The sequence below is a fragment of the Vipera ursinii genome (genome assembly GCF_947247035.1).
Source record: "Vipera ursinii genome assembly, chromosome: 16".
In the NCBI taxonomy this organism is placed as follows: Eukaryota; Metazoa; Chordata; class Lepidosauria; order Squamata; family Viperidae; genus Vipera; species Vipera ursinii.
This window is the reverse complement of record NC_139529.1, coordinates 7444674-7462734: the sequence shown is the minus strand read 5'-3', so window position 1 is coordinate 7462734 and position 18061 is coordinate 7444674. Positions and strand designations below refer to the sequence as shown.

The 18061-nt window shown below is 44.0% G+C and overlaps 1 protein-coding gene across 5 annotated transcripts in view; it reads right to left on the bottom strand.

The window, feature by feature from the left end:
- MVB12B (multivesicular body subunit 12B) overlaps window positions 1-18061 on the bottom strand; it is a 51333-nt gene that overhangs the window by 10500 nt on the left and 22772 nt on the right. For 3 of the 5 annotated variants that reach the window (XM_083375186.1, XM_083375183.1, XM_083375187.1), the window contains exons 8-10: window positions 10629-10684; window positions 9895-9954; window positions 9188-9469 (exon numbers count right to left, since the gene is read on the bottom strand). In XM_083375186.1, the coding sequence (XP_083231312.1) occupies window positions 9314-9469; window positions 9895-9954; window positions 10629-10684 (272 nt within the window). In that variant the 3' untranslated portion in view covers window positions 9188-9313. Of the gene's footprint in view, window positions 1-2996; window positions 3092-4262; window positions 7683-9187; window positions 9470-9894; window positions 9955-10628; window positions 10685-18061 lie in introns of those variants that run through there. The other 2 variants (XM_083375185.1, XM_083375184.1) reach the window with 2 other exon arrangements.

Sequence of the window (18061 nt, the reverse complement as noted above, 5' to 3'; positions counted from 1 at the left end):
TAATACTCCTTCCTTCCTTCCTTCCCTTCCATTTGCCTTCCTTTTTTCTTTTCTATTTCCCTCCCTCCCTCCCTCCCTTCTCTTCCATTTCCTTCCTTCCTTCCTTCCTTCCTTCCTTCCTTCCTTCCTTCCTTCCTTCCTTCCTTCCTTCCTTTCCTTCCTTTCCTTCCTTCCTTCCTTCTTTTATGTTCTGGGATTTTTAGTGAACATAAAACACCAGTGACTGTCGCCCTCTGCTCCTAAATAAACAAACTAACCAAGTCTTGGTTGTCGTTTACTCAATTACTGAATATTTAGCACCCGAGTCAATCAGGAACTTTATTTACAACACTCCTGTCTTAAGTCTCCAGTGCTGATTGCCCATCTGAAAAGACCATTTTAGACCGAGAAGGAAAGCTTTTCAGGTCACTAAAAGAATAATCAAATATTGGGGGAGGGGGTGGTGGTGGAAAGGATGAGGAGGGGGTGAAGAATTGAGAGACCGACGTGCGAAGAATGAAAAGGACGTGAACGTTTTTTGTTTTTTTTAAAAAATCCACTTGAAGGAGAAAGAAGAGGGGAGGCGAATTAGGTACAGGAGCTTTGTAGGAAGGCCAGGGCTATCCAGATAATGGAAGAGAACCAAGAAGGGGAGAGATAATTAGGAGGCAAAGTCTGAAGCAATTTTGGGAAAGCCCAGAGACCTTTGATCTTTATACAGAACGGAGCCTTTTTTCTACCCCTTAAGGTATTTAGGGAGGGGGAGGAGGATAACCAGCTTCATGAGAACAAAGGTGGTAGGAGTTGGGGGAAAAAAAAGAGGACCATCCCTCTCTTGGAAAATCAAGTCACACCTAATTCCGCCTTAGCCTCATTATCTTAACCGGCTGCATATGGCATCAGGGATTTGGCCAAAAACTTAGGAAGGGGAAGAGTAGAGACGATCATTAAATCTGCACTTTGCCAAGTTGGGACCGTGTGGCTTTGAAAAGAAAAAACAACCCACCTTTTCGAGGAGTTTTATGGCTTTCCCCCTGACATGTCTATTCTACCTATAGGATACCGATAGGGTTTTGTCGTTGATAAATGTCTTGTTTTCTTAAGAGAATTATACGTAACTAGATTAAGATGCGTTTCCCTCTGACCAGATGCTATCAGCTCTTTTATTTGCCCTCTTGAGCTCCCCCCCCCCGCCGCTTCTTCTGAAGAAACCCGTCATGTAAATTTAAAAAAGGGAGAGAGGGGGAAAAAAAAAACTCAACGCCACCGAACACCCCCCAGACTGTAATTCAAATGTCAAGACGGATTGTGTTAGCTGTAACTTCTGGAGAGCGGAGATCAGCTTGTCATTTCCCGAGAAGGATGGGAGCTTCAAAACAAGCTGTGTTTCTGCCTTGTAATGTGTCATGCCTTCTATTAAGACAACATGTGGAATTGTCAGTAGGTAACAGCGCTGAAAGTTGTGTTGGCGGCCTTTTCAAGTGGAAGATGAGAAATGGTTTCATTTCACGCTACCTCCCTAGTTTTGCATCTGTCTCTTTGTAGACCTCCAAGAGTGAGGATTCCATTCCTGAATCTATCCCGCCAGGAAGGAAGGAAGGAAGGAAGGAAGGAAGGAAGGAAGGAAGGAAGGAAGGAAGGAAGGAAGGAAGGAAGGAAGGAGTGAAGATTTTCAATGTTACCTAATTTGGTAATGAAAGCAAGAAAGCAATTAAGTACAGATAGCTCCAAGTACCCCACAGTCCTTTTCCTCCTCCCCACATTCTCCTACCACTGATGATGCTACCTAGTCACGTCATGAAACGTCTCACAGAAAACAAGCTCAGAGAGCACTAAGGACTCCACATTTCAACCCTGAGCTACAGGTATTCTCCTCTATCAGTTGCAACTTATATGCTTTTAAGCAATTTAGAGCTGTTTTAATTGCTCCATCCAATATTTTCATCTTTGTCTGCTCATTTTGCTTAAGAGTTTGTGGGGGCAATTACAACGATCTTGTTGGTAGGTGAACATCTGTCTTTTTCAAAGAATGTTGTTGTTGTTAGCTGCGAAGTCCTGTCCGACCCATCGTGACCCTATGGACAACAGGTATGCCCTTAAGATCAAGCTCTGAATCGCAAAATGCACACACATTACGCAATTTGAAGGACACCCCTCTTCCTATTCATCTGTTGATCCAGTCACTGCCAAGTCCCACAATACTTGCACAAATACAAGTTCCCTCCCTCCCTCCCTCCCTCCCTCAGGACAAGCGCGGTTCCTTTGGAGGTTACAAACAGACAGAATGTCTCAACCACAGGGATTAATCTCCTTAAACTGGGAGAGGAGAAAGAGGAGGAACAAGATTATGGGTGGAGGGAGAGATTCTTCAGATACAAGAGCTGGTTTTCCGAAAAGAGGTACGGATGGACCATTGTGTAGACATTTTCCATCAGCTCCAAAACGTAGGAACTGAAGAACATATTTGGCAGATGCTTGTGATGTGGCCACCAAGGAAGCGGAGGACAGCTCAACAGTAGCCACCAAAAAGAATGAGCCGGTCTCTAGTTTTGTTGTATGTCACTCAGATTCACTTGCTTGTGGTATGGGTAGCTATAAAAACTAAATGGCTCATCTTATATATATATAAGATAAGATAATATAGATTAGAGACATAGATAGATAGGTAGGTAGGTAAAGATGGGTAGAATTTGAAATATAGAGCCTTCTAGATGGCTGGAGATAGATGGGATGGATGGATGGATGAAGACAAAAAAAAGAAAGAACAAAAGAGAAAGAAAGAAAGAAAAAGAAAGAAAGAAAGAAAGAAAGAAAGAAAGAAAGAAAGAAAGAAAGAAAGAAGGAAAGAAAGAAAGAACTTCAAGAACTATGCTGTTGGCTTAGAAGATGTTTCAGGATTTCCAGAAACACACAGAGAATTGTCAAAGTCCTACAATATTTAATATTTTCATTGACATGTTCCTAATGAAATGGGAGCAAAAAGACACCCACAGCCTTCAAAGAAAAGAATAAGAGGAAGTCGTTAATTTTTTTTATTCAACAAATTATATTAAGAATACAGACTAAGTTCTCAAGACGGGAGCTTCCCTTTGTAAAATACAAAGTAGGCCATCTAAAATAAATATGAAAGAGTAATATTAATAGGATTAATGAACACTCTCAATGTCCCATCACAAAGAAAATGCATAGCATCTTTAAGAAAAAAAATTACATTCATACCTACACACCCACACACAATTTTAAAAAATGCCCAGCTGCTGAACAATATTCTTGTTTTTGAAGCGAATAGTTCAGAAAGGGATATTTTAATCCATGCGTTTCATAGGATGTTGCATTAATGTTGCATTGATGTCGTTTTTCTGCACCTGAAAGGAACCCTACTTTTATTTCCTAAACAAGAAGATCGGTCCCCTCTTTCAAAATATAATTTCACACAACAAACACTTAATCCACTTCACACACACACACACACACACACTCACACAAAAATACTCCACAAATTCAACTTATTTTGAACACATCAGCTGTCCTAAATCTGTCTGTCTGTTGTCCCATTAACCACACTCTAAACACCCATTTTAGAGCATCACAGATTTCCCCGATATTAACACTTATTTTTTGCTCTGTTTGGGGGGGGAAGGGACAGAAATAACACACCCATTTTTCATCTGTGCAACCGTGTGTTATGCGTATATTGTGTGAATATAAAACTGACAGAAGCTGCACAAACAGGCCATCAAATTTCCAAGGAAAGATCTACAAACCTTTTGTCTCCCCTCAGTGGTGATGTCTGGAATAATAACACTACACAAGGTGGCTTATTTGCACCCGTCGATATGATGGGGTTGTGTGGAGAAGCCAACAGGAACTTCCCCATTGTTACCTGTGATGCACAACTGCATTCCATGAAAGATTACCCTGCTTGAAAAGAAGTCCCTTTGGTGTTGGGTTGTCAAAACAACATTACACCACCAACCTGTTTCTTCCCCAGGCATTGATGACCTTCAAGCTCTCCATCTTTCATCAACTCCAGCCAATGGCTAAGGACAAGGAGAGTGGGTCCAAAAGAGACAAACATGAAAGTCAACAAAAGCCATCAAAAACGCCTTTAGGACCAGCAAACTCCTGATTGACACTTTGTTTAAAGACCAAACAACTGCCTTTGGGGGGGGGGCAGAGAAAGGAGACCCAGGCTCATTTATAGCTACTTTTTCCAGTATTGAGAGAACAAGGCTGAATTTTCAAACTCCACTTCCCTTTTTCTCGTTTAGCTTGACACCTACCAATCCTGCTTCTTGCCTTCCACCATTTCTGCCTGTAAGCGGAGGCAACGGTCCTGGGTAAAAAAAATTCCACCTTCCTTTCATAGTGGAGAGAGAGATGAACAAAACCTTCTTTAAAGTTGGTTTCAGCTCTGTTTGAGTCTACCAATCTGTGTCTGGAACTGAGGGGCTCATATCTGCATTATCTAAAGAGAAATATATGGAAAAGGGGTGGAAACAATGTGAAAAAGACTCAAGACTGGCATAAAAGCATCCACAATTATAGCTATACGCCTAAATACAGAAATAAATACCTATCTATCAGTACCGTTGGGAGGCCAGATACTATGTAAAAAGAGGATGCAATGATAGTGTGCTTTGTACTTAAGCATTCCTCTGTAAAAAAAAAAGTTAAATTGCATCCTGTCCATTGGATGGGAAGGGGAGGAGAAGCAGCATCCAAGAACAGTTGGATGGAAGCTGGTAGGAACTTCAGAACTTCACCAGAACTTGACAGAACTTACATCTGCTTGTTTGTCACTGTCTTCTCACCAGATAAGGGGGTGGTGGGGGGGGGGAAGAATTCAAAACCTACGCCAGAATATTGCAAAAACAATTGCCCCTTCTGCCTGAGGGGCAATTCTGGTGCAATTCTGGTAGCCTTGAATTCAAAGTTGCTTTCTTGGCTCTTAAGAGCATTGAAAAGTAGAAGGTGCCATTTTGGTGTGTTTTTTTGAAGTTCTGGTGCATTGGTTGTTTCTCTCTTACAGGAAGCGACCACTCTCCTCTTGAGAGTCCACGCAATGGCTGGTGATGACTTCCTCCGCTTCCTACCTTCCAGGGCATGAATTCGGTTTCAATTTAACCAGCAGTTCTTCTCCAAAATTTGAGACAGGGAAATCTCTTTGCTACCCTATTATGGCTCCTCCTTATGGAAGGAAACCAACTAGCGGGACAGGATAATTTGGCAAAAATCAACGGATCTTTTTTTGGCACAGCTGTTGAGAAAGTTAAGAGCTGTGGCAGAGATGTGCCATCTCCATCTTTCCAAACATGGAGTGGCCTTGACGTGCCATTTGTAAGGCAACGGAAGGAAGCAAAAGAAGTTCTGATTTGAGGGGGATTAAAAACTCTGCTGACCTGAATGGATTCCACACACCTTCCAGGACCTGCCTTCCTCTGAACTAGAATGGCTTTCCAAATCAATCTCATTAGATTTGACTTTTTAAAATTCAAATCAAAATTTCTCTGCCAGATTCAATTCACATCCGCCGGCCGTCGTATTAGCTCTATTTGCACTTTGTTGACTGGAAAACAACTTTTCTGTCTTCATCTCAGATCTACCTGCTCTGCTTGAGATGCTTTCCTAACATCTCACTTCAAGATCACAGGCGCAAGATCAAATCGCTGCCTCAGTTTACCTTATTGGTTTCCAAGCTACCTTCAGGAAGTGACTGAAGCAGGGCCTTCTCTGTTGGGGCCTCTTACCTATTTAACGTCTTCATGAAGGTCCCCTTTTTGGGGGGGGTGGGCAGAGAAAGGCAGTTCGGTGATTGGCAACGGACCATGAGAACTGAAAAGGCTTGGCAAAACCAAGAGAGATGGTAAAGAAATCAAGACATAGACCATGCTTGCTAAGAAGAAGGTAGAAGGGCTGAACACGCTGGCTTGGATCGTGCTGTAAAGCCATCGTCCAGCTAATCCTCCAGAAACCTAGCTTTACTTTTCTTGAAAAAAATGCAGTTTATAAACTTCTGGGCAAGGATTGGGAAGACATATCCATTTTATGCAGTACAACCACCGCTCTTTGCTAGGGATAAACTACTCCAGAACAAAACAAGCTAAACTAACTCCAAAAGCAGCTAAGGTCCCAAACCAGGTCAACTGCATTTTAATACCATTAAAGAAATTACTGTTTATTTATGTGTGACATGCTGGAGCCTTTCTACTTGTTTTTTTTTTAAATCAAATTAATGAAAACGGGAAGAAGGGCGCCGCTCTCCTTTTTATCTCTACAACACAGCATTTGTTCTCCAGCGGCACAGCAAAAGAGCAGCGCAGAATTTTACAACAGGTTTCCCCAAATAATTTAAGTTTCAGTGATAAGTTGCACTAAGTTGCACCCTATTCTGGAGTCAGTACTCATGGGCTGGAGCTTACATTATGAATCTGTGTTGGTTTCTTCTTCCAAGATCTCCAGAAAGAACACATCATGGTTTGTTTCATCTTAAGCAGCCCAGTTAGGTGGACAGGTCTCTCGGTTGCTAAACTGAACTATTTATAACAGGAGGAGGAGGTTTTACAGAGAGCCACTGGAGATTTCGTAGGCCTTCCAGACAAGTATCTGGACTAAACTCTTTCTGAAAAATTTATATCAGATATAAATCATGTTTTTTTTAAAAAAACAACAATCAAACAAAGGCTCAGAAATGAAGTTGCCCATCTTTGAAAAAAGGTCACGTCGATCATCAATTCGGGCAGATGATTCGGAGAAGAGAAATTCCAAAAACAGAAGTCCAGTTCAGGCAACACATTTTAAGCTGCTTCAAACCACAAAGGACGTTGTGAATTGGATGGTGAGAGCCACACCAGTGCTGCAGGAAAACTGACACCAGTGATGATCTACAGGATGGATCTTCATAGTTCAAGTCAGCTGAGGAACGCCAGATAAAGCCAGCCAGGTGTTCACAGACAACAGCTAAAAAGGATGTGCTTCTGGTTTAAGAAAAATCTATCCATGGGGTCTACCAGACCCCATGAGAAGACAAGCTTAAGGTCATGTCCAAAACAAGTCAGTGCCAAGGAGCTGCGCATTGATGGGACTTCCATCCACCTAGAGAGCACATGCTCGTTTTTGTTAGACGGTTTAGTAGAAGACACTTCAGCCCAGTGGGGACAGCTCTTCAGAGGGAATCAATGATCACCCTCAAAAACCACAATAAATAAACGTGGACAGACAGAAGCCCCCGCAACGGAGGTCTATGTCTCTTCAGTCATGAGGGCTGATCCGAGGGGAATCTGCAGGGTTAGGTCTGTTGTCCAAAAGGACTCAAGGAGCTGAGTCAAGATTTGCAAACCAGCAAGTTGGTATTAAAAAAAAGAGGGAAAGAAATGCTATCCAGTTATTTTGTACAAAGGGGGGAGGGGAAGAAGTGATGCAAAGGAGAAGAAAAAAAAAACAAGGCTTTCTGTGTCTTTTGCTGGACAGGCGTCCATTAATACTGCTTGTCAGGGACAGGAAGGGTTGGGGAAAAGGTTACAAAGCGAGGAGGAGGAGGAGGTGGAGGAGGAGGAGGAAAATCCTGTCGCTTCTCAGTAGTATGTGTGCGTTATACTCCAAGGAGTTGAGAGACTTCAAGAGGGCGGATATTGCTGGCATCTGGTAGGGCTTGGAGGGAGCCTGGCTGCAGCGCTCTGCTCTGTCCGGAAGCTGTAGTCATACTGCAGGAGAGAGAGAGAGAGAGAAAAACAGCGAGGTATGAACAATTGGGCAGCCAAGAAAACCTACCAATGCACCGTTGAGCCCATCAATCCAGAATTCCCAAGCAGTTTGATCCCCTCTTCTTTGTGGCAGCCCCTTTTAATATTGGAGCGGCTGCCGCAGAGAAGAAGAGGGAATCAACCTCTTCTCCACAGCCCCTGAAGGCAAGAGAAGAAGTAATGGGTGGAAACTAATCAAGGAGAGAAGCATCCTAGAACTAAGAAGGAATTTCCTGAGTGAGAACAATTAACCAGTGGGACGACTTGCCACCAGAAGTTGTGGGTGCTCCAAGAGTGGAGGACTTAAGAAGAGACTGGAGAGCTATTTGTCTGTAATGGGGTTAGGGTCTCCTGATTGAGCAAGTGAGTAGAAGACCTGCCTGCCTTCAAGCTCTGTTATTCTGTTAAATTATCCTACTTTGGACACCTGCCTGGAGAAGGTCCAATGCTGGGAAAGGTAGAAGGAAAGAGAAGGAGAGGACGAGCAGCAAGAGTTGAACATTAGAGACAAAACATCCTGGAGTAACTCTTATCTATGTGGCTACTAAGAGTCAACATTGGCTTGATGGTGCACAGTCAATCAATCCAGTAGTTTTATCTGGATAAGTCGAACAATTCCTAGAGAGGCCGGGAAAGAATGGCGCTCAGAGCGGGACCAAGGACTCCACGCTTCACTTGAAAACTTTTCATTAAACAGGGAAAGGCAGTGCAAAGTACATACACGTGGCAATGCTGCCACCTGGTGGCCTAACTGCAGCGGTACACCAATCGAACATAACCTGCCTGCAGAGGACAAAACAGCACAGGAGATCCTGCAATCAGTACATTTTAATGTCTCAGAAATATCACCCCCAAAGGATGAGACGATTGAATGATGTTATCCATTCTATTATTATTATTATTTTCTGTAACTTAATATGTTAAGCATCAGGGAAGAGTAGAGGGCTGTTAAATTCTGTCTTCTCATTTACTCAGATGTACCTTAAAGTAAGCAACTATCATACCTCCAAAATCCTTAATTACAGGTTTTCCTTGCCTTCTTTCTCTCATCTGCCTTTACTTTCTTTTCCCTTTCCCTTTCTCTCTTCCCTTCCCTTCCCTTCCCTCCCTTTTTCCTTTCTCATCCTTCCTCCCCTTCACCTCCTTCCTTCCTTCCTTCCTTCCTTCCTTCCTTCCTTCCTTCCTTCCTTCCTTCCCCATCTCCTTTCTTCTTTCCCATTCCCATCTCCTTCCTTCCTTCCTTCCTCCCTCCCTCCCTCTCTCTTTCTTTCTGTCTCTTTCTTTCTTTCTCTTTTCCTTCCTTCCTTCCTTCCTTCCTTCCTTCCTTCCTTCCTTCCTCCCTCCCTCCCTCCCTCTCTCTTTCTTTCTGTCTCTTTCTTTCTTTCTCTTTTCCTTCCTTCCTTCCTTCCTTCCTTCCTTCCTTCCTTCCTTCCTTCCTTCCTTCCTCCCTCCCTCCCTCCCTCCCTCTTCCCCACACTATTATTCTTTCTCTCCTCCCGATCGAATCCTTGATAAGACCGCTGGATGGCACTGTGTGATCATAAATGACTGCTAAGGATTCTTCTTCCTTATATTGCAAAAGAAAATTATGACTAATACCTAGTTATCCCTGAAACAAAAGAAACATAAGAGGGCAGCAGAAGAGATGTGACTTCTTTTTTTAAAGCTTCATCCAGACATGGGGCCTTGTTTGCTGCTAAGTTGATCAAGGAAATGAGGGTCCCTCTGCAAACTGCTTCGCACGGATACTGCATGGGGGGGGGAACGACATGGGCAACCATTTCACAGCCCCTTCTCCCCAAGAAATAAAAACCAGGAGACACCCAGGAGTGTTTCTACAAAATCCTTTGCAAGACCTTCTAAAAATCGACCGGGCGCCCATATCTCTGTTAATTTTGTGCCAACATCAGGAAGGAAGGCCCAGAGCCAATGGAAACCCCGCGAGCTATTTTTCAAACATGCCAAGGCATAAAGATGTCAGCTCAAACTGTTTACTAATTAACACTTAAAAAGACACAAATTAGATATGCGTGGGTAAGAGCAATTACAATCAAGACCAATCTCTTCAGTCATTGGGGAAAAAGGGAGGGAGGGAGAGAGAGAGAGAGAGGAGGAAACAGAGCATTGGGTGATGGACGTATGTGGGGGGGGTGAGGGGGTGGGGGTAGCTCACCTCTTTTTCAATTTCAGCCAAAGATTTAATTGTGATTCCCAGGAGGTCAACAGGCTGCATCTAAACAGGGAAAGATGGAAATGTGCCATTCAAATCTTAAGAATTCAATCCAGCCACCATTCGTGTTCCCTGTTGAGATGTTTGACAGGACTAATGTTTCCATCTTCCCCTCCCAAGTCAGTGAAGTTATGGGAACGGTAGCCCACTACTCAGAAGGCAGTATGACACCCAGAGGCAAGGAGATGTGGTCCGCTGCTTGGACACAGGACTAGGGCATCAATGAAGGAGAGCAGGCAGGTGAGGGAAGCATCATCCAGCATCTCATGGTAAGTTGAGAGCAAGGAGAAGCATCAGGCCAGCATCTCAGCTTGGGAAGTGAGGAACATCCTAAGAAGTAAATGTTCTTTTCAAGCACATTCAAGAAGATTGTCTTGAACAAGGAGGGGTGGGTGAAGACGGTATGGAGATTTTTTTTTTTTAAAGTGACAGTTGAGGAAGGTTGAGCTCCCCCATCCAAGGTGTTCTACTTGATGGGTTTCCAAAATTTCAAGGTGAAATTTTCCAGACAGCTTTCAAGAAGGCAAGGGACTTGAAGCAGTGGATCAGATCATTGTCGAAACTATGGATTCGGGAGTATTTGAACTTGAGGTTCTTCAGTGGTTAAGTGCCAGGAGTTTAGGAGGTGACTCCAGAGGTCTATGACATGGATAAATGAATAAATATGAAAAACTCACCCCTTCGGAAGCACAAGCAAACTTCTCCGAGATCATAAAAGGCACGCCTTCCATCGCTGCAAACAAAACACAAAGAACGAAGGTCAAGATAAGTGTATTGTCTTCTCATCTCTACAGTCCCCAATGTGGACTTGTAAAGGCATCTTCATTGCCTTGAAGAGGCAGTCCTCGACTTATACCCATTGGATCAGTGACTTCAGGGTCACACGATCAAAATGGCAACCAGGGTTAATTCATCTGCTGAATTAACCCATTCTCTAGGGGGTGCGATGGCTCAGCAGTTAAAGATGCTGCACTTGTCAGCTGGAAAGCTGACTGCCTGGGCTAGAGACCCAGGTGCCACTCAATGGCGTGAGCTCCTGTTCCTTGCTCCAGCTCCTGCCCACCTCGCAGTTTGAAAGCATGAAAATGAGAGTAGATAAATAGGTACCACTTCGGTGGGAAGGTAACCGTGTTCTATGCAACTTTGGCATACAGACATGCTGGCCATATGACCATGGGACAATGATGCCTCTCTTGGCCCAAAAATGGAGATGGGCATCACACCTTAGAGTTGGACACAACTGGACAGGGAAATCTTTACTAAAGTAATGAACTTGGTTGTGAACCAAGCGTAAATATATTCACTAAATTATTTACATGACTTTTTCTTCTGTCTCAGCCTTGTCTAACCCAACAGGGCTCTAAGGGAGATCAAGTAGAGAAAAAGACGAGGCCGCAAAGTCCCAAGTTTCTGCAAGGAACGTCTTGATCCTCAAAAACTGGGGAGCCACCAAGATTGGGAACCAACGCGCGGCAGCTGAAAAGCTGAGCAATCTGTCCAAATGCCTCAATGCTGCCATGTGGGCTCCTCCACAGAGCTGTAATTAAGCAGACCTGTAATTAAGGAGATGCCCTTTTCTCAGAATGATTGCACTTAAAAGAAAAAAAGGCAGAACCGCACAATGGAGTCTGTTATTAATGCCAGTGAGACGTGAACGCGCGGGCTGCGAGATTCGGCCCCCATCCAGGGCTGTCGCCACGAGATTATTTATAAAACCGGTTCGTGGGGAGCATCTGAGCAGGTGGGCTAGAGAGAAGGAAGATCGGGCCGGGAAGGACGAAGAGATTTAGAGCGACGGAGGTGCCCTCAACTTAAGCAGCCCGTCAAGAGAAGTCGTAATCCCATTCTGCTCCAAAGTTGGATTCCAGCTGTGGAATTCCAGGTGTTGTCCACCTTTCCCTTGGACAAAGATGGGAAGTGGGGTCATCTCTTCCCCCTACAGCTTCTGTCTATCTGAGAAACTGTCTCCTGTCTTAGAACTGCTAGATCGAACTTCGCACAAATGCCCTGCAAGTCCACATCAACTCTGTGTTTAAAAAGAAAATGCACCAAGATTGGCTTTTTGCCTGAGAGGCCACAACTGCAGGCTGATGCCACACTCAGTCCCAACGTGGTTTAACATAGGCTTATCACATTACGTGAAGACTTATCTCTCAGGGAAAAGTTCTGATGTGGGAAAGGTGGAGGATCATAGTCGCCGTGGGAATTGGTGCAACGCTGGAAGACTGGAAGGATTGGGTCAGGAACAGACTCTCTTGAAGAAGGTCTAGCAATATGGTTGCTAAAAGCCAACTTGGTGGCATGTAGTCAATTTCTATCCATATACCACCTGAAGAAATTCATAATCCTAAGAAAGACGGATGAAGGAGGAGAAGTCAACACGCAACAACGGCAACACCTGAGTGATGAGTGTACCTGGAGGACCAGGTATGGGACAGATCTTCGTGGAGAAAATCCATCTCCCTGGTTGCTAAGACTCTATACTGACTTGACAGTGGCTAATCAATCAAGTTGTGTGAACCCGGCTTTTGTCTTCCCTTGTCAATCTTGACGGTACCTAATCAATCAACCAGGTTTGTGTGAAATTCAGCTCCTGCCTTCTCCTGTCAATCTTCCTCTGCAGAACAGCACAGGAGGCGAACACAACTTTCTTTCAGGAGCGCCAGACGCCCTGCATTACACCCCAACATACGAAGTTACTTCTCGATTCCCCCATACTGCTCTATTGAATAAGGTCCTAAATATAACCTCCCCAATGAATTCTCCTCCGAGGTGCCGGCTAAATAGAAGGGAGTCGCGCGAGGGCCGAACATTTGAAAGGGAGCAGAAAAACATTCTCCCAGCATAACTGCTTGTTTCTTTGAAAGCACAAAACAATGGGCGTCAGAAACAAGTGGAAATCTAAGTACTAATTGCCGTTATTCTCTTTCTTCGCAAAGCATCTCCCGGGGCTTATGGAAACATGCTCCATTGTTCATTCTGACTCATTGAAATATCAGGTGGTGTCTTCCCATCAATGCCAACAACAGAGAACTTTCTAAGGCAAAGAGCACGGCACACTTGAGACGAGTTTTCCAACGGAACAAATGAACAGGGACAAGAGAGATTTTAAATATGGCTGTCAAGAAGCATTAGGGCTCCTGCCAGGCACTCACTGGCAGCTTTCGAGGGGTTGCAAAATGCTCTCCTGAGCCTCTGGGTGAAAGTCTCCCCGTGGGGGCCTCGTCCTGATCAATAGGTCCGGTGCTCCGGAAAGGGGTTCCTCCTGAGGGCAAAGCTTGGCTAACCATCCCTCACGATGCCAGTCAAAGCCAGGACCATCCTTTTGGGGGGGGAGTTAGGAGAGAAATAAAGCAAGAGGGAGGTTTTATTTCCCCCCCTCCCCAAAGTCCCTCTCGAAGGGCTGAAAATGTGGGCCTTGTCCCTTCCAGTCACTATCAAACCCCTTGCAAGCTTGGAGGTGGACTCACGGTTCTTAGCTTGCTTGTTTTCATTACCAACCTAGGTAACGTCATCAGCGCTAGAAGGAAGTGGGGTGTATGGAGAGGAGGAGGAGGAGGAGGAGGAGGAGGAGGAGGAGGAGGAGGAGGAGGTCGTCCTTGGTGCTCTCTGAGTGATGGTAGGACTGATGACGTTACCTAGTTTGCTAATGAAACGTCTGCACGAAAACCACCAAACTCAGAGCTGCTGTATATAAACAGGGAGCAAGCCACACTTACTAGCACTGAGAAGCGAAGTCAATGGGACAAGCCAGTGTCACTTAATAACCATGTGACTTGTTTAACAACTGCAGCGATTCGTTTAACCATCATGGCGAAAAAGAAAAAAAAGGTCTCAAAACGAGGCACGGGTTTAACAACTGCCCCGCTTAGCAATGGAAATGTTAATTGCATTTGTGGTCTTAGGCTGAGCAAAATTCTGGGGCTAGTGTCCAATCTTGCTTCTCTTCTTCCAACCCCGTTTGGCCTGGAATGTCTTCAGTGGAGGACTCTCAAGGCCAAACGCTGCAGAACCTGGACAAGCCATTATTTAGGCAAATAACGAATTGCCCCTGCTCCCGTCAAGTGGTTTGTCACGACATATTAATGACTTGACAGACTTCCCCATGAACTGGCAAACAACGAAACATCCCTCCGCGTCTTTATCGTCATTTAATTTAAAAACGATCCTGTGTGAAATTATCTCGTGGTGACTGATGGAAGCGTGGAGAAGGGAGACTCAGCAAAGCTGCTTCAGGATCATCGCTTTATTAATGGGGATGTCAGGGAAATGAAAAATGCCGGGGCTGCTGTGGTTGAAGCTTCTGGCTGGGCCACACTGGAGCTCAGAGGCGGCCCTGTGGATGGAGACTTTGAGGGCAACTTCAAGGAGAGGTCCACCGCTGCCCGGGGAACCACGGAAGGACTTGATGGTCCTCAAGCATGGGAAACAGCTTTCTTTTCTTTTCTTGGCCTTCCTCTTGTGCCTGGAGACCAGGCCTTCAAATCAAGAGGGTTAGGGTCTAATAGGAGTTCTCATAAGAGTCTCCTAGGCCAAGCCCTGCTCCCTTACTAGCACTGATGATGTTACTTTGTTGGGTCATGAAATGTCTGCAAGGAAACAACCCAGCTCAATGTCTATGGGGATTCTCAGTCATCCGGGTCACAGCTGTCTCTGACTGGACGATGGAAGAGGCGTCAAAGTCATACTACCCCAGATCCTTGAAGTTGCCCTTCAACAAGTGTGGAGAAACATGGAAGGGAAGGTTGATCTATTCCCCCCCCCACTTTTTTTCTCCTCTTCCCCCTTCCGGGTCTCCTTCTGTCTCTTTCTCTCTCTGCCCTGAACTATCATTAGTTTACTAGAAATTCGGGATGCCTAAACAGAAGGACTTGATGGCGGGAAAGTAAAAACGTAGCAAAAGATTTAAACACCCCCCCCCCCCAGCCTAAGAGAGCTCTTTGATGGATGGTTGGAAGACACGGCGAAGATATACAGCCGTTTATTTTGTGGCTGGGCCCTTGCCATCTGTTGTGTACCAACGGAGCTTGCCTTGGCAGGCTGCTCTAACCAGATTAGCCAAAGTCAAGCTGGCCCTGGGAATCTTCAAATCCAGACGGTCATTCTTCAGCACGACAACGCCCAGACGAGTCCTTATGTAGATAAACACAGAGAGGCAAAGCACCAGGAGAAGCTGAAGGAGGAGGACATGTGGCTATCTTAAAGCAAACATGAACACAAGTAAAAGGGCTGGACGGCTGTAATGAAGGAGCATTCACACAGCCCAGTGTGGGAAGTAGAAAAATACATTACAAGAGGAATAACAAGAACGCTCTTCTAGCTATGTTCCCCCTTGGTGCAAACCAAAACAGGACTTTGTACAACTTCCAAAACAGAGGTGGGCAACGTGTGTCGTTCCTTGGTGGCTTCTAATCCCTCTTTGAAGCCTTATTGTTACTTAATTTTAGAGGTGAAACTAAGTCACCGTCACCCAGATCGTTGTTTTAAGACATACCAGGTCTAAAACCACCCAAAACTCTAGCCAGATTGCTTTTACTTTAACATGTCGTTTTAAAGTTACATGGGGTGGAGAAAAAAAAGTTCTTCTGTATGTGGACTACAAATATTATTTTTAAACGGAGAAGGGAGCAGGGATTTAAAGAGAGGGGAGGGGAGGGGGGGAGGGAAGGAAGGAAGGAAGGAAAGAAGGAAAAGGGGAAGGGAAAAGAGAGAGAAGAGAGAAAAGGTGCATAAAAAGAGAAACAACAGAAACATTGGGACAGTGATGTGTTTTCCATGAGGTATGTTTCATTTGCCCGTGCAAATTCTTCCAAAACAAGATGCCCCCATCAACGTAATTGCTAATTAGCTAATAATAGCCAGCAATTTCCATACAGATCAAATGCCCAACTCTTGTAGCTATTAGGGAAATAACACTTTATAATTAAGAGCCTCCTTGTGGGTTGTTTTTTTTTTCTTTTTCCAGATGCCAATTAACGATGTAATTATTAGCCCCTTCGTTTGCTGGTGCAGAATTAAGGCTATTCACCCTCTCTGCGAAAGGGAAGAAGAGGCTGGCTCGGGGATGGGGGTTTGATTTGGTTTCTGAAACGTTGCTTAACGCAGAAATGGTGGCAATAACAGGGCTCTTCAACTGCCGCGGTTCCAAATGAATGCATACATCCTGAGCAATTTACTCTTGATTAATTGAAGAGCTCAGAGATAACATAATAGAGCAGCACCCCACTTTACAACATCCAATTATTATTATTACTATTTTAAACACCCCCCGTCTTTCTACGAAAGAACGTAGGGTGGCGTATCTCTCCCACCCAGCCTATGTATTTTCCTCCCCGGTGAAAAGATGGTTCATTTATTCCACACTACAGGAACCACAACGTTCTGGTTCCATAAGCCCCAGCCTGGTGCTTCTGATCACAATCCTCACTAGGTTTCAGATGATCATACGCAACTGGGAAGAATGGGGAGTTGCGGTTGAAAGCTACTGGAAGGCTAGGGAAGTTTGTTTGTCAGGAGACACACTTTGCAACAGATTTTGGTTTCCAACCTCTGTTGTCCCATCTGCTCTGCTTTGCTACATTCTTTAGTGATTACTCACGTGTCAAACTAGGAAATCTCACCCCTCACATTCCCAAGGCCCTGGAGTAGCTTTTCTGTCTGGCCTTTCTCAGGGAACCAGTGATTGCGTTCACACAACACAGCTAAACCCTAAACAAGCCTTGCATGTTGCATTAATGTAGCTGCAACGTCTCCAAGTGATCTAGTTGCACATGTTGTGTGAAGGGAAGCAGGCAAAGTTTATGAAAAAGGCATTTTACTCTGTGTGCTTGGAGGGAAGGAGGGAAGGAAAGGAAGGAAAGGAAGGAAGAAAGAAAGAAAGAAAGAAAGAAAGAAAGAAAGAAAGAAAGAAAGAAAGAAAGAAAGAAAGAAAGAAAGAAAGCTATAGTGCAATACAAAAATGGAAGAAAGTAGAAAAAAGAACAAGATATACAGGAAGGTATAAGAGTAAAAAGAAGCCACTTCCGATATTCTTCACAGCAGTTATAAGCGCAATTATATTTTAACCTGTCTTTCTCAAGTTACATCATCTCGCTCTCCTTTCTCTAATCTATCCCATCTAATCATCAAAACCATAAATCACAACTTGGTTTTTCACAAAAGAAAATCCAGAAGGGATTTCCAGTCACCCATAAATGCAGATAGTAACCCTTTCTCTAATCCGAGAAGTCAGCTTATCCAGCTCAGGAAATTCTTACACGTCCTCGCCATTTCACTAACCATGCCTCTATGGTGGGTCGTGCCGAATCTTGACTCTGCCAAATAACAATGACCAGAATGTTTGGAAAAGCGATTGATAACAATCCATTTGTTAGCTCAAAAATACAGTAGATCCAACCAGATTAGCGAAACAAGCCCACCAGACACATTAAGAAACAAACGTGGATATTTGATCCGGCACGAATTACCGTTAACCTTTGGGACGATATGGGATAGGCAAGACACAATGGGATATTTCGAGTTATTCACATTAATAGTTTGCTAACAGAGAGTTCTGAAACGCTAATCTTCTCTTTATTATTATTGTTCTTCCTGTTAATTATGTTGTGATTAATGTAGTATATAGATGGCAGGTTAATAATTTCCAAATGGATTTGGTGGTTTAAAATCTTTGGGGCCTGTTTTGCAAGGGGAGAGAAATTAATTTTGTAGTAATGTATTCATCGGTATTCAATTATGGGGGGGATAGGATAGTATGTGTATAGGCGTTAGGTTGTGTTTTTTTCCCAATGCATGTTTTGTGTTCTTTTTTCCCCCTATTCTTAAATTTTGTATTTGTTTTGTATTTTAATTGTTAAACGTTAATTTTTAACATTTGGAGGGGAAAAAAAGAAAAATGAAAGAAGCCCGGCAGAGAGAGAATTGCCTTCCAAGCTAGTTGAAAACATATAATAATAATAATAATAATAATAATAATAATAATAATAATAATAATAATAATAATAAATAAACCTTTATTGTCAAAGTACAACATGTGTACATTGAGATTAGCTGAGCCTCCCCCCGTGCTTTCTCCCCCCAACACATAGTGACGACAAACCCTCCATCCTAC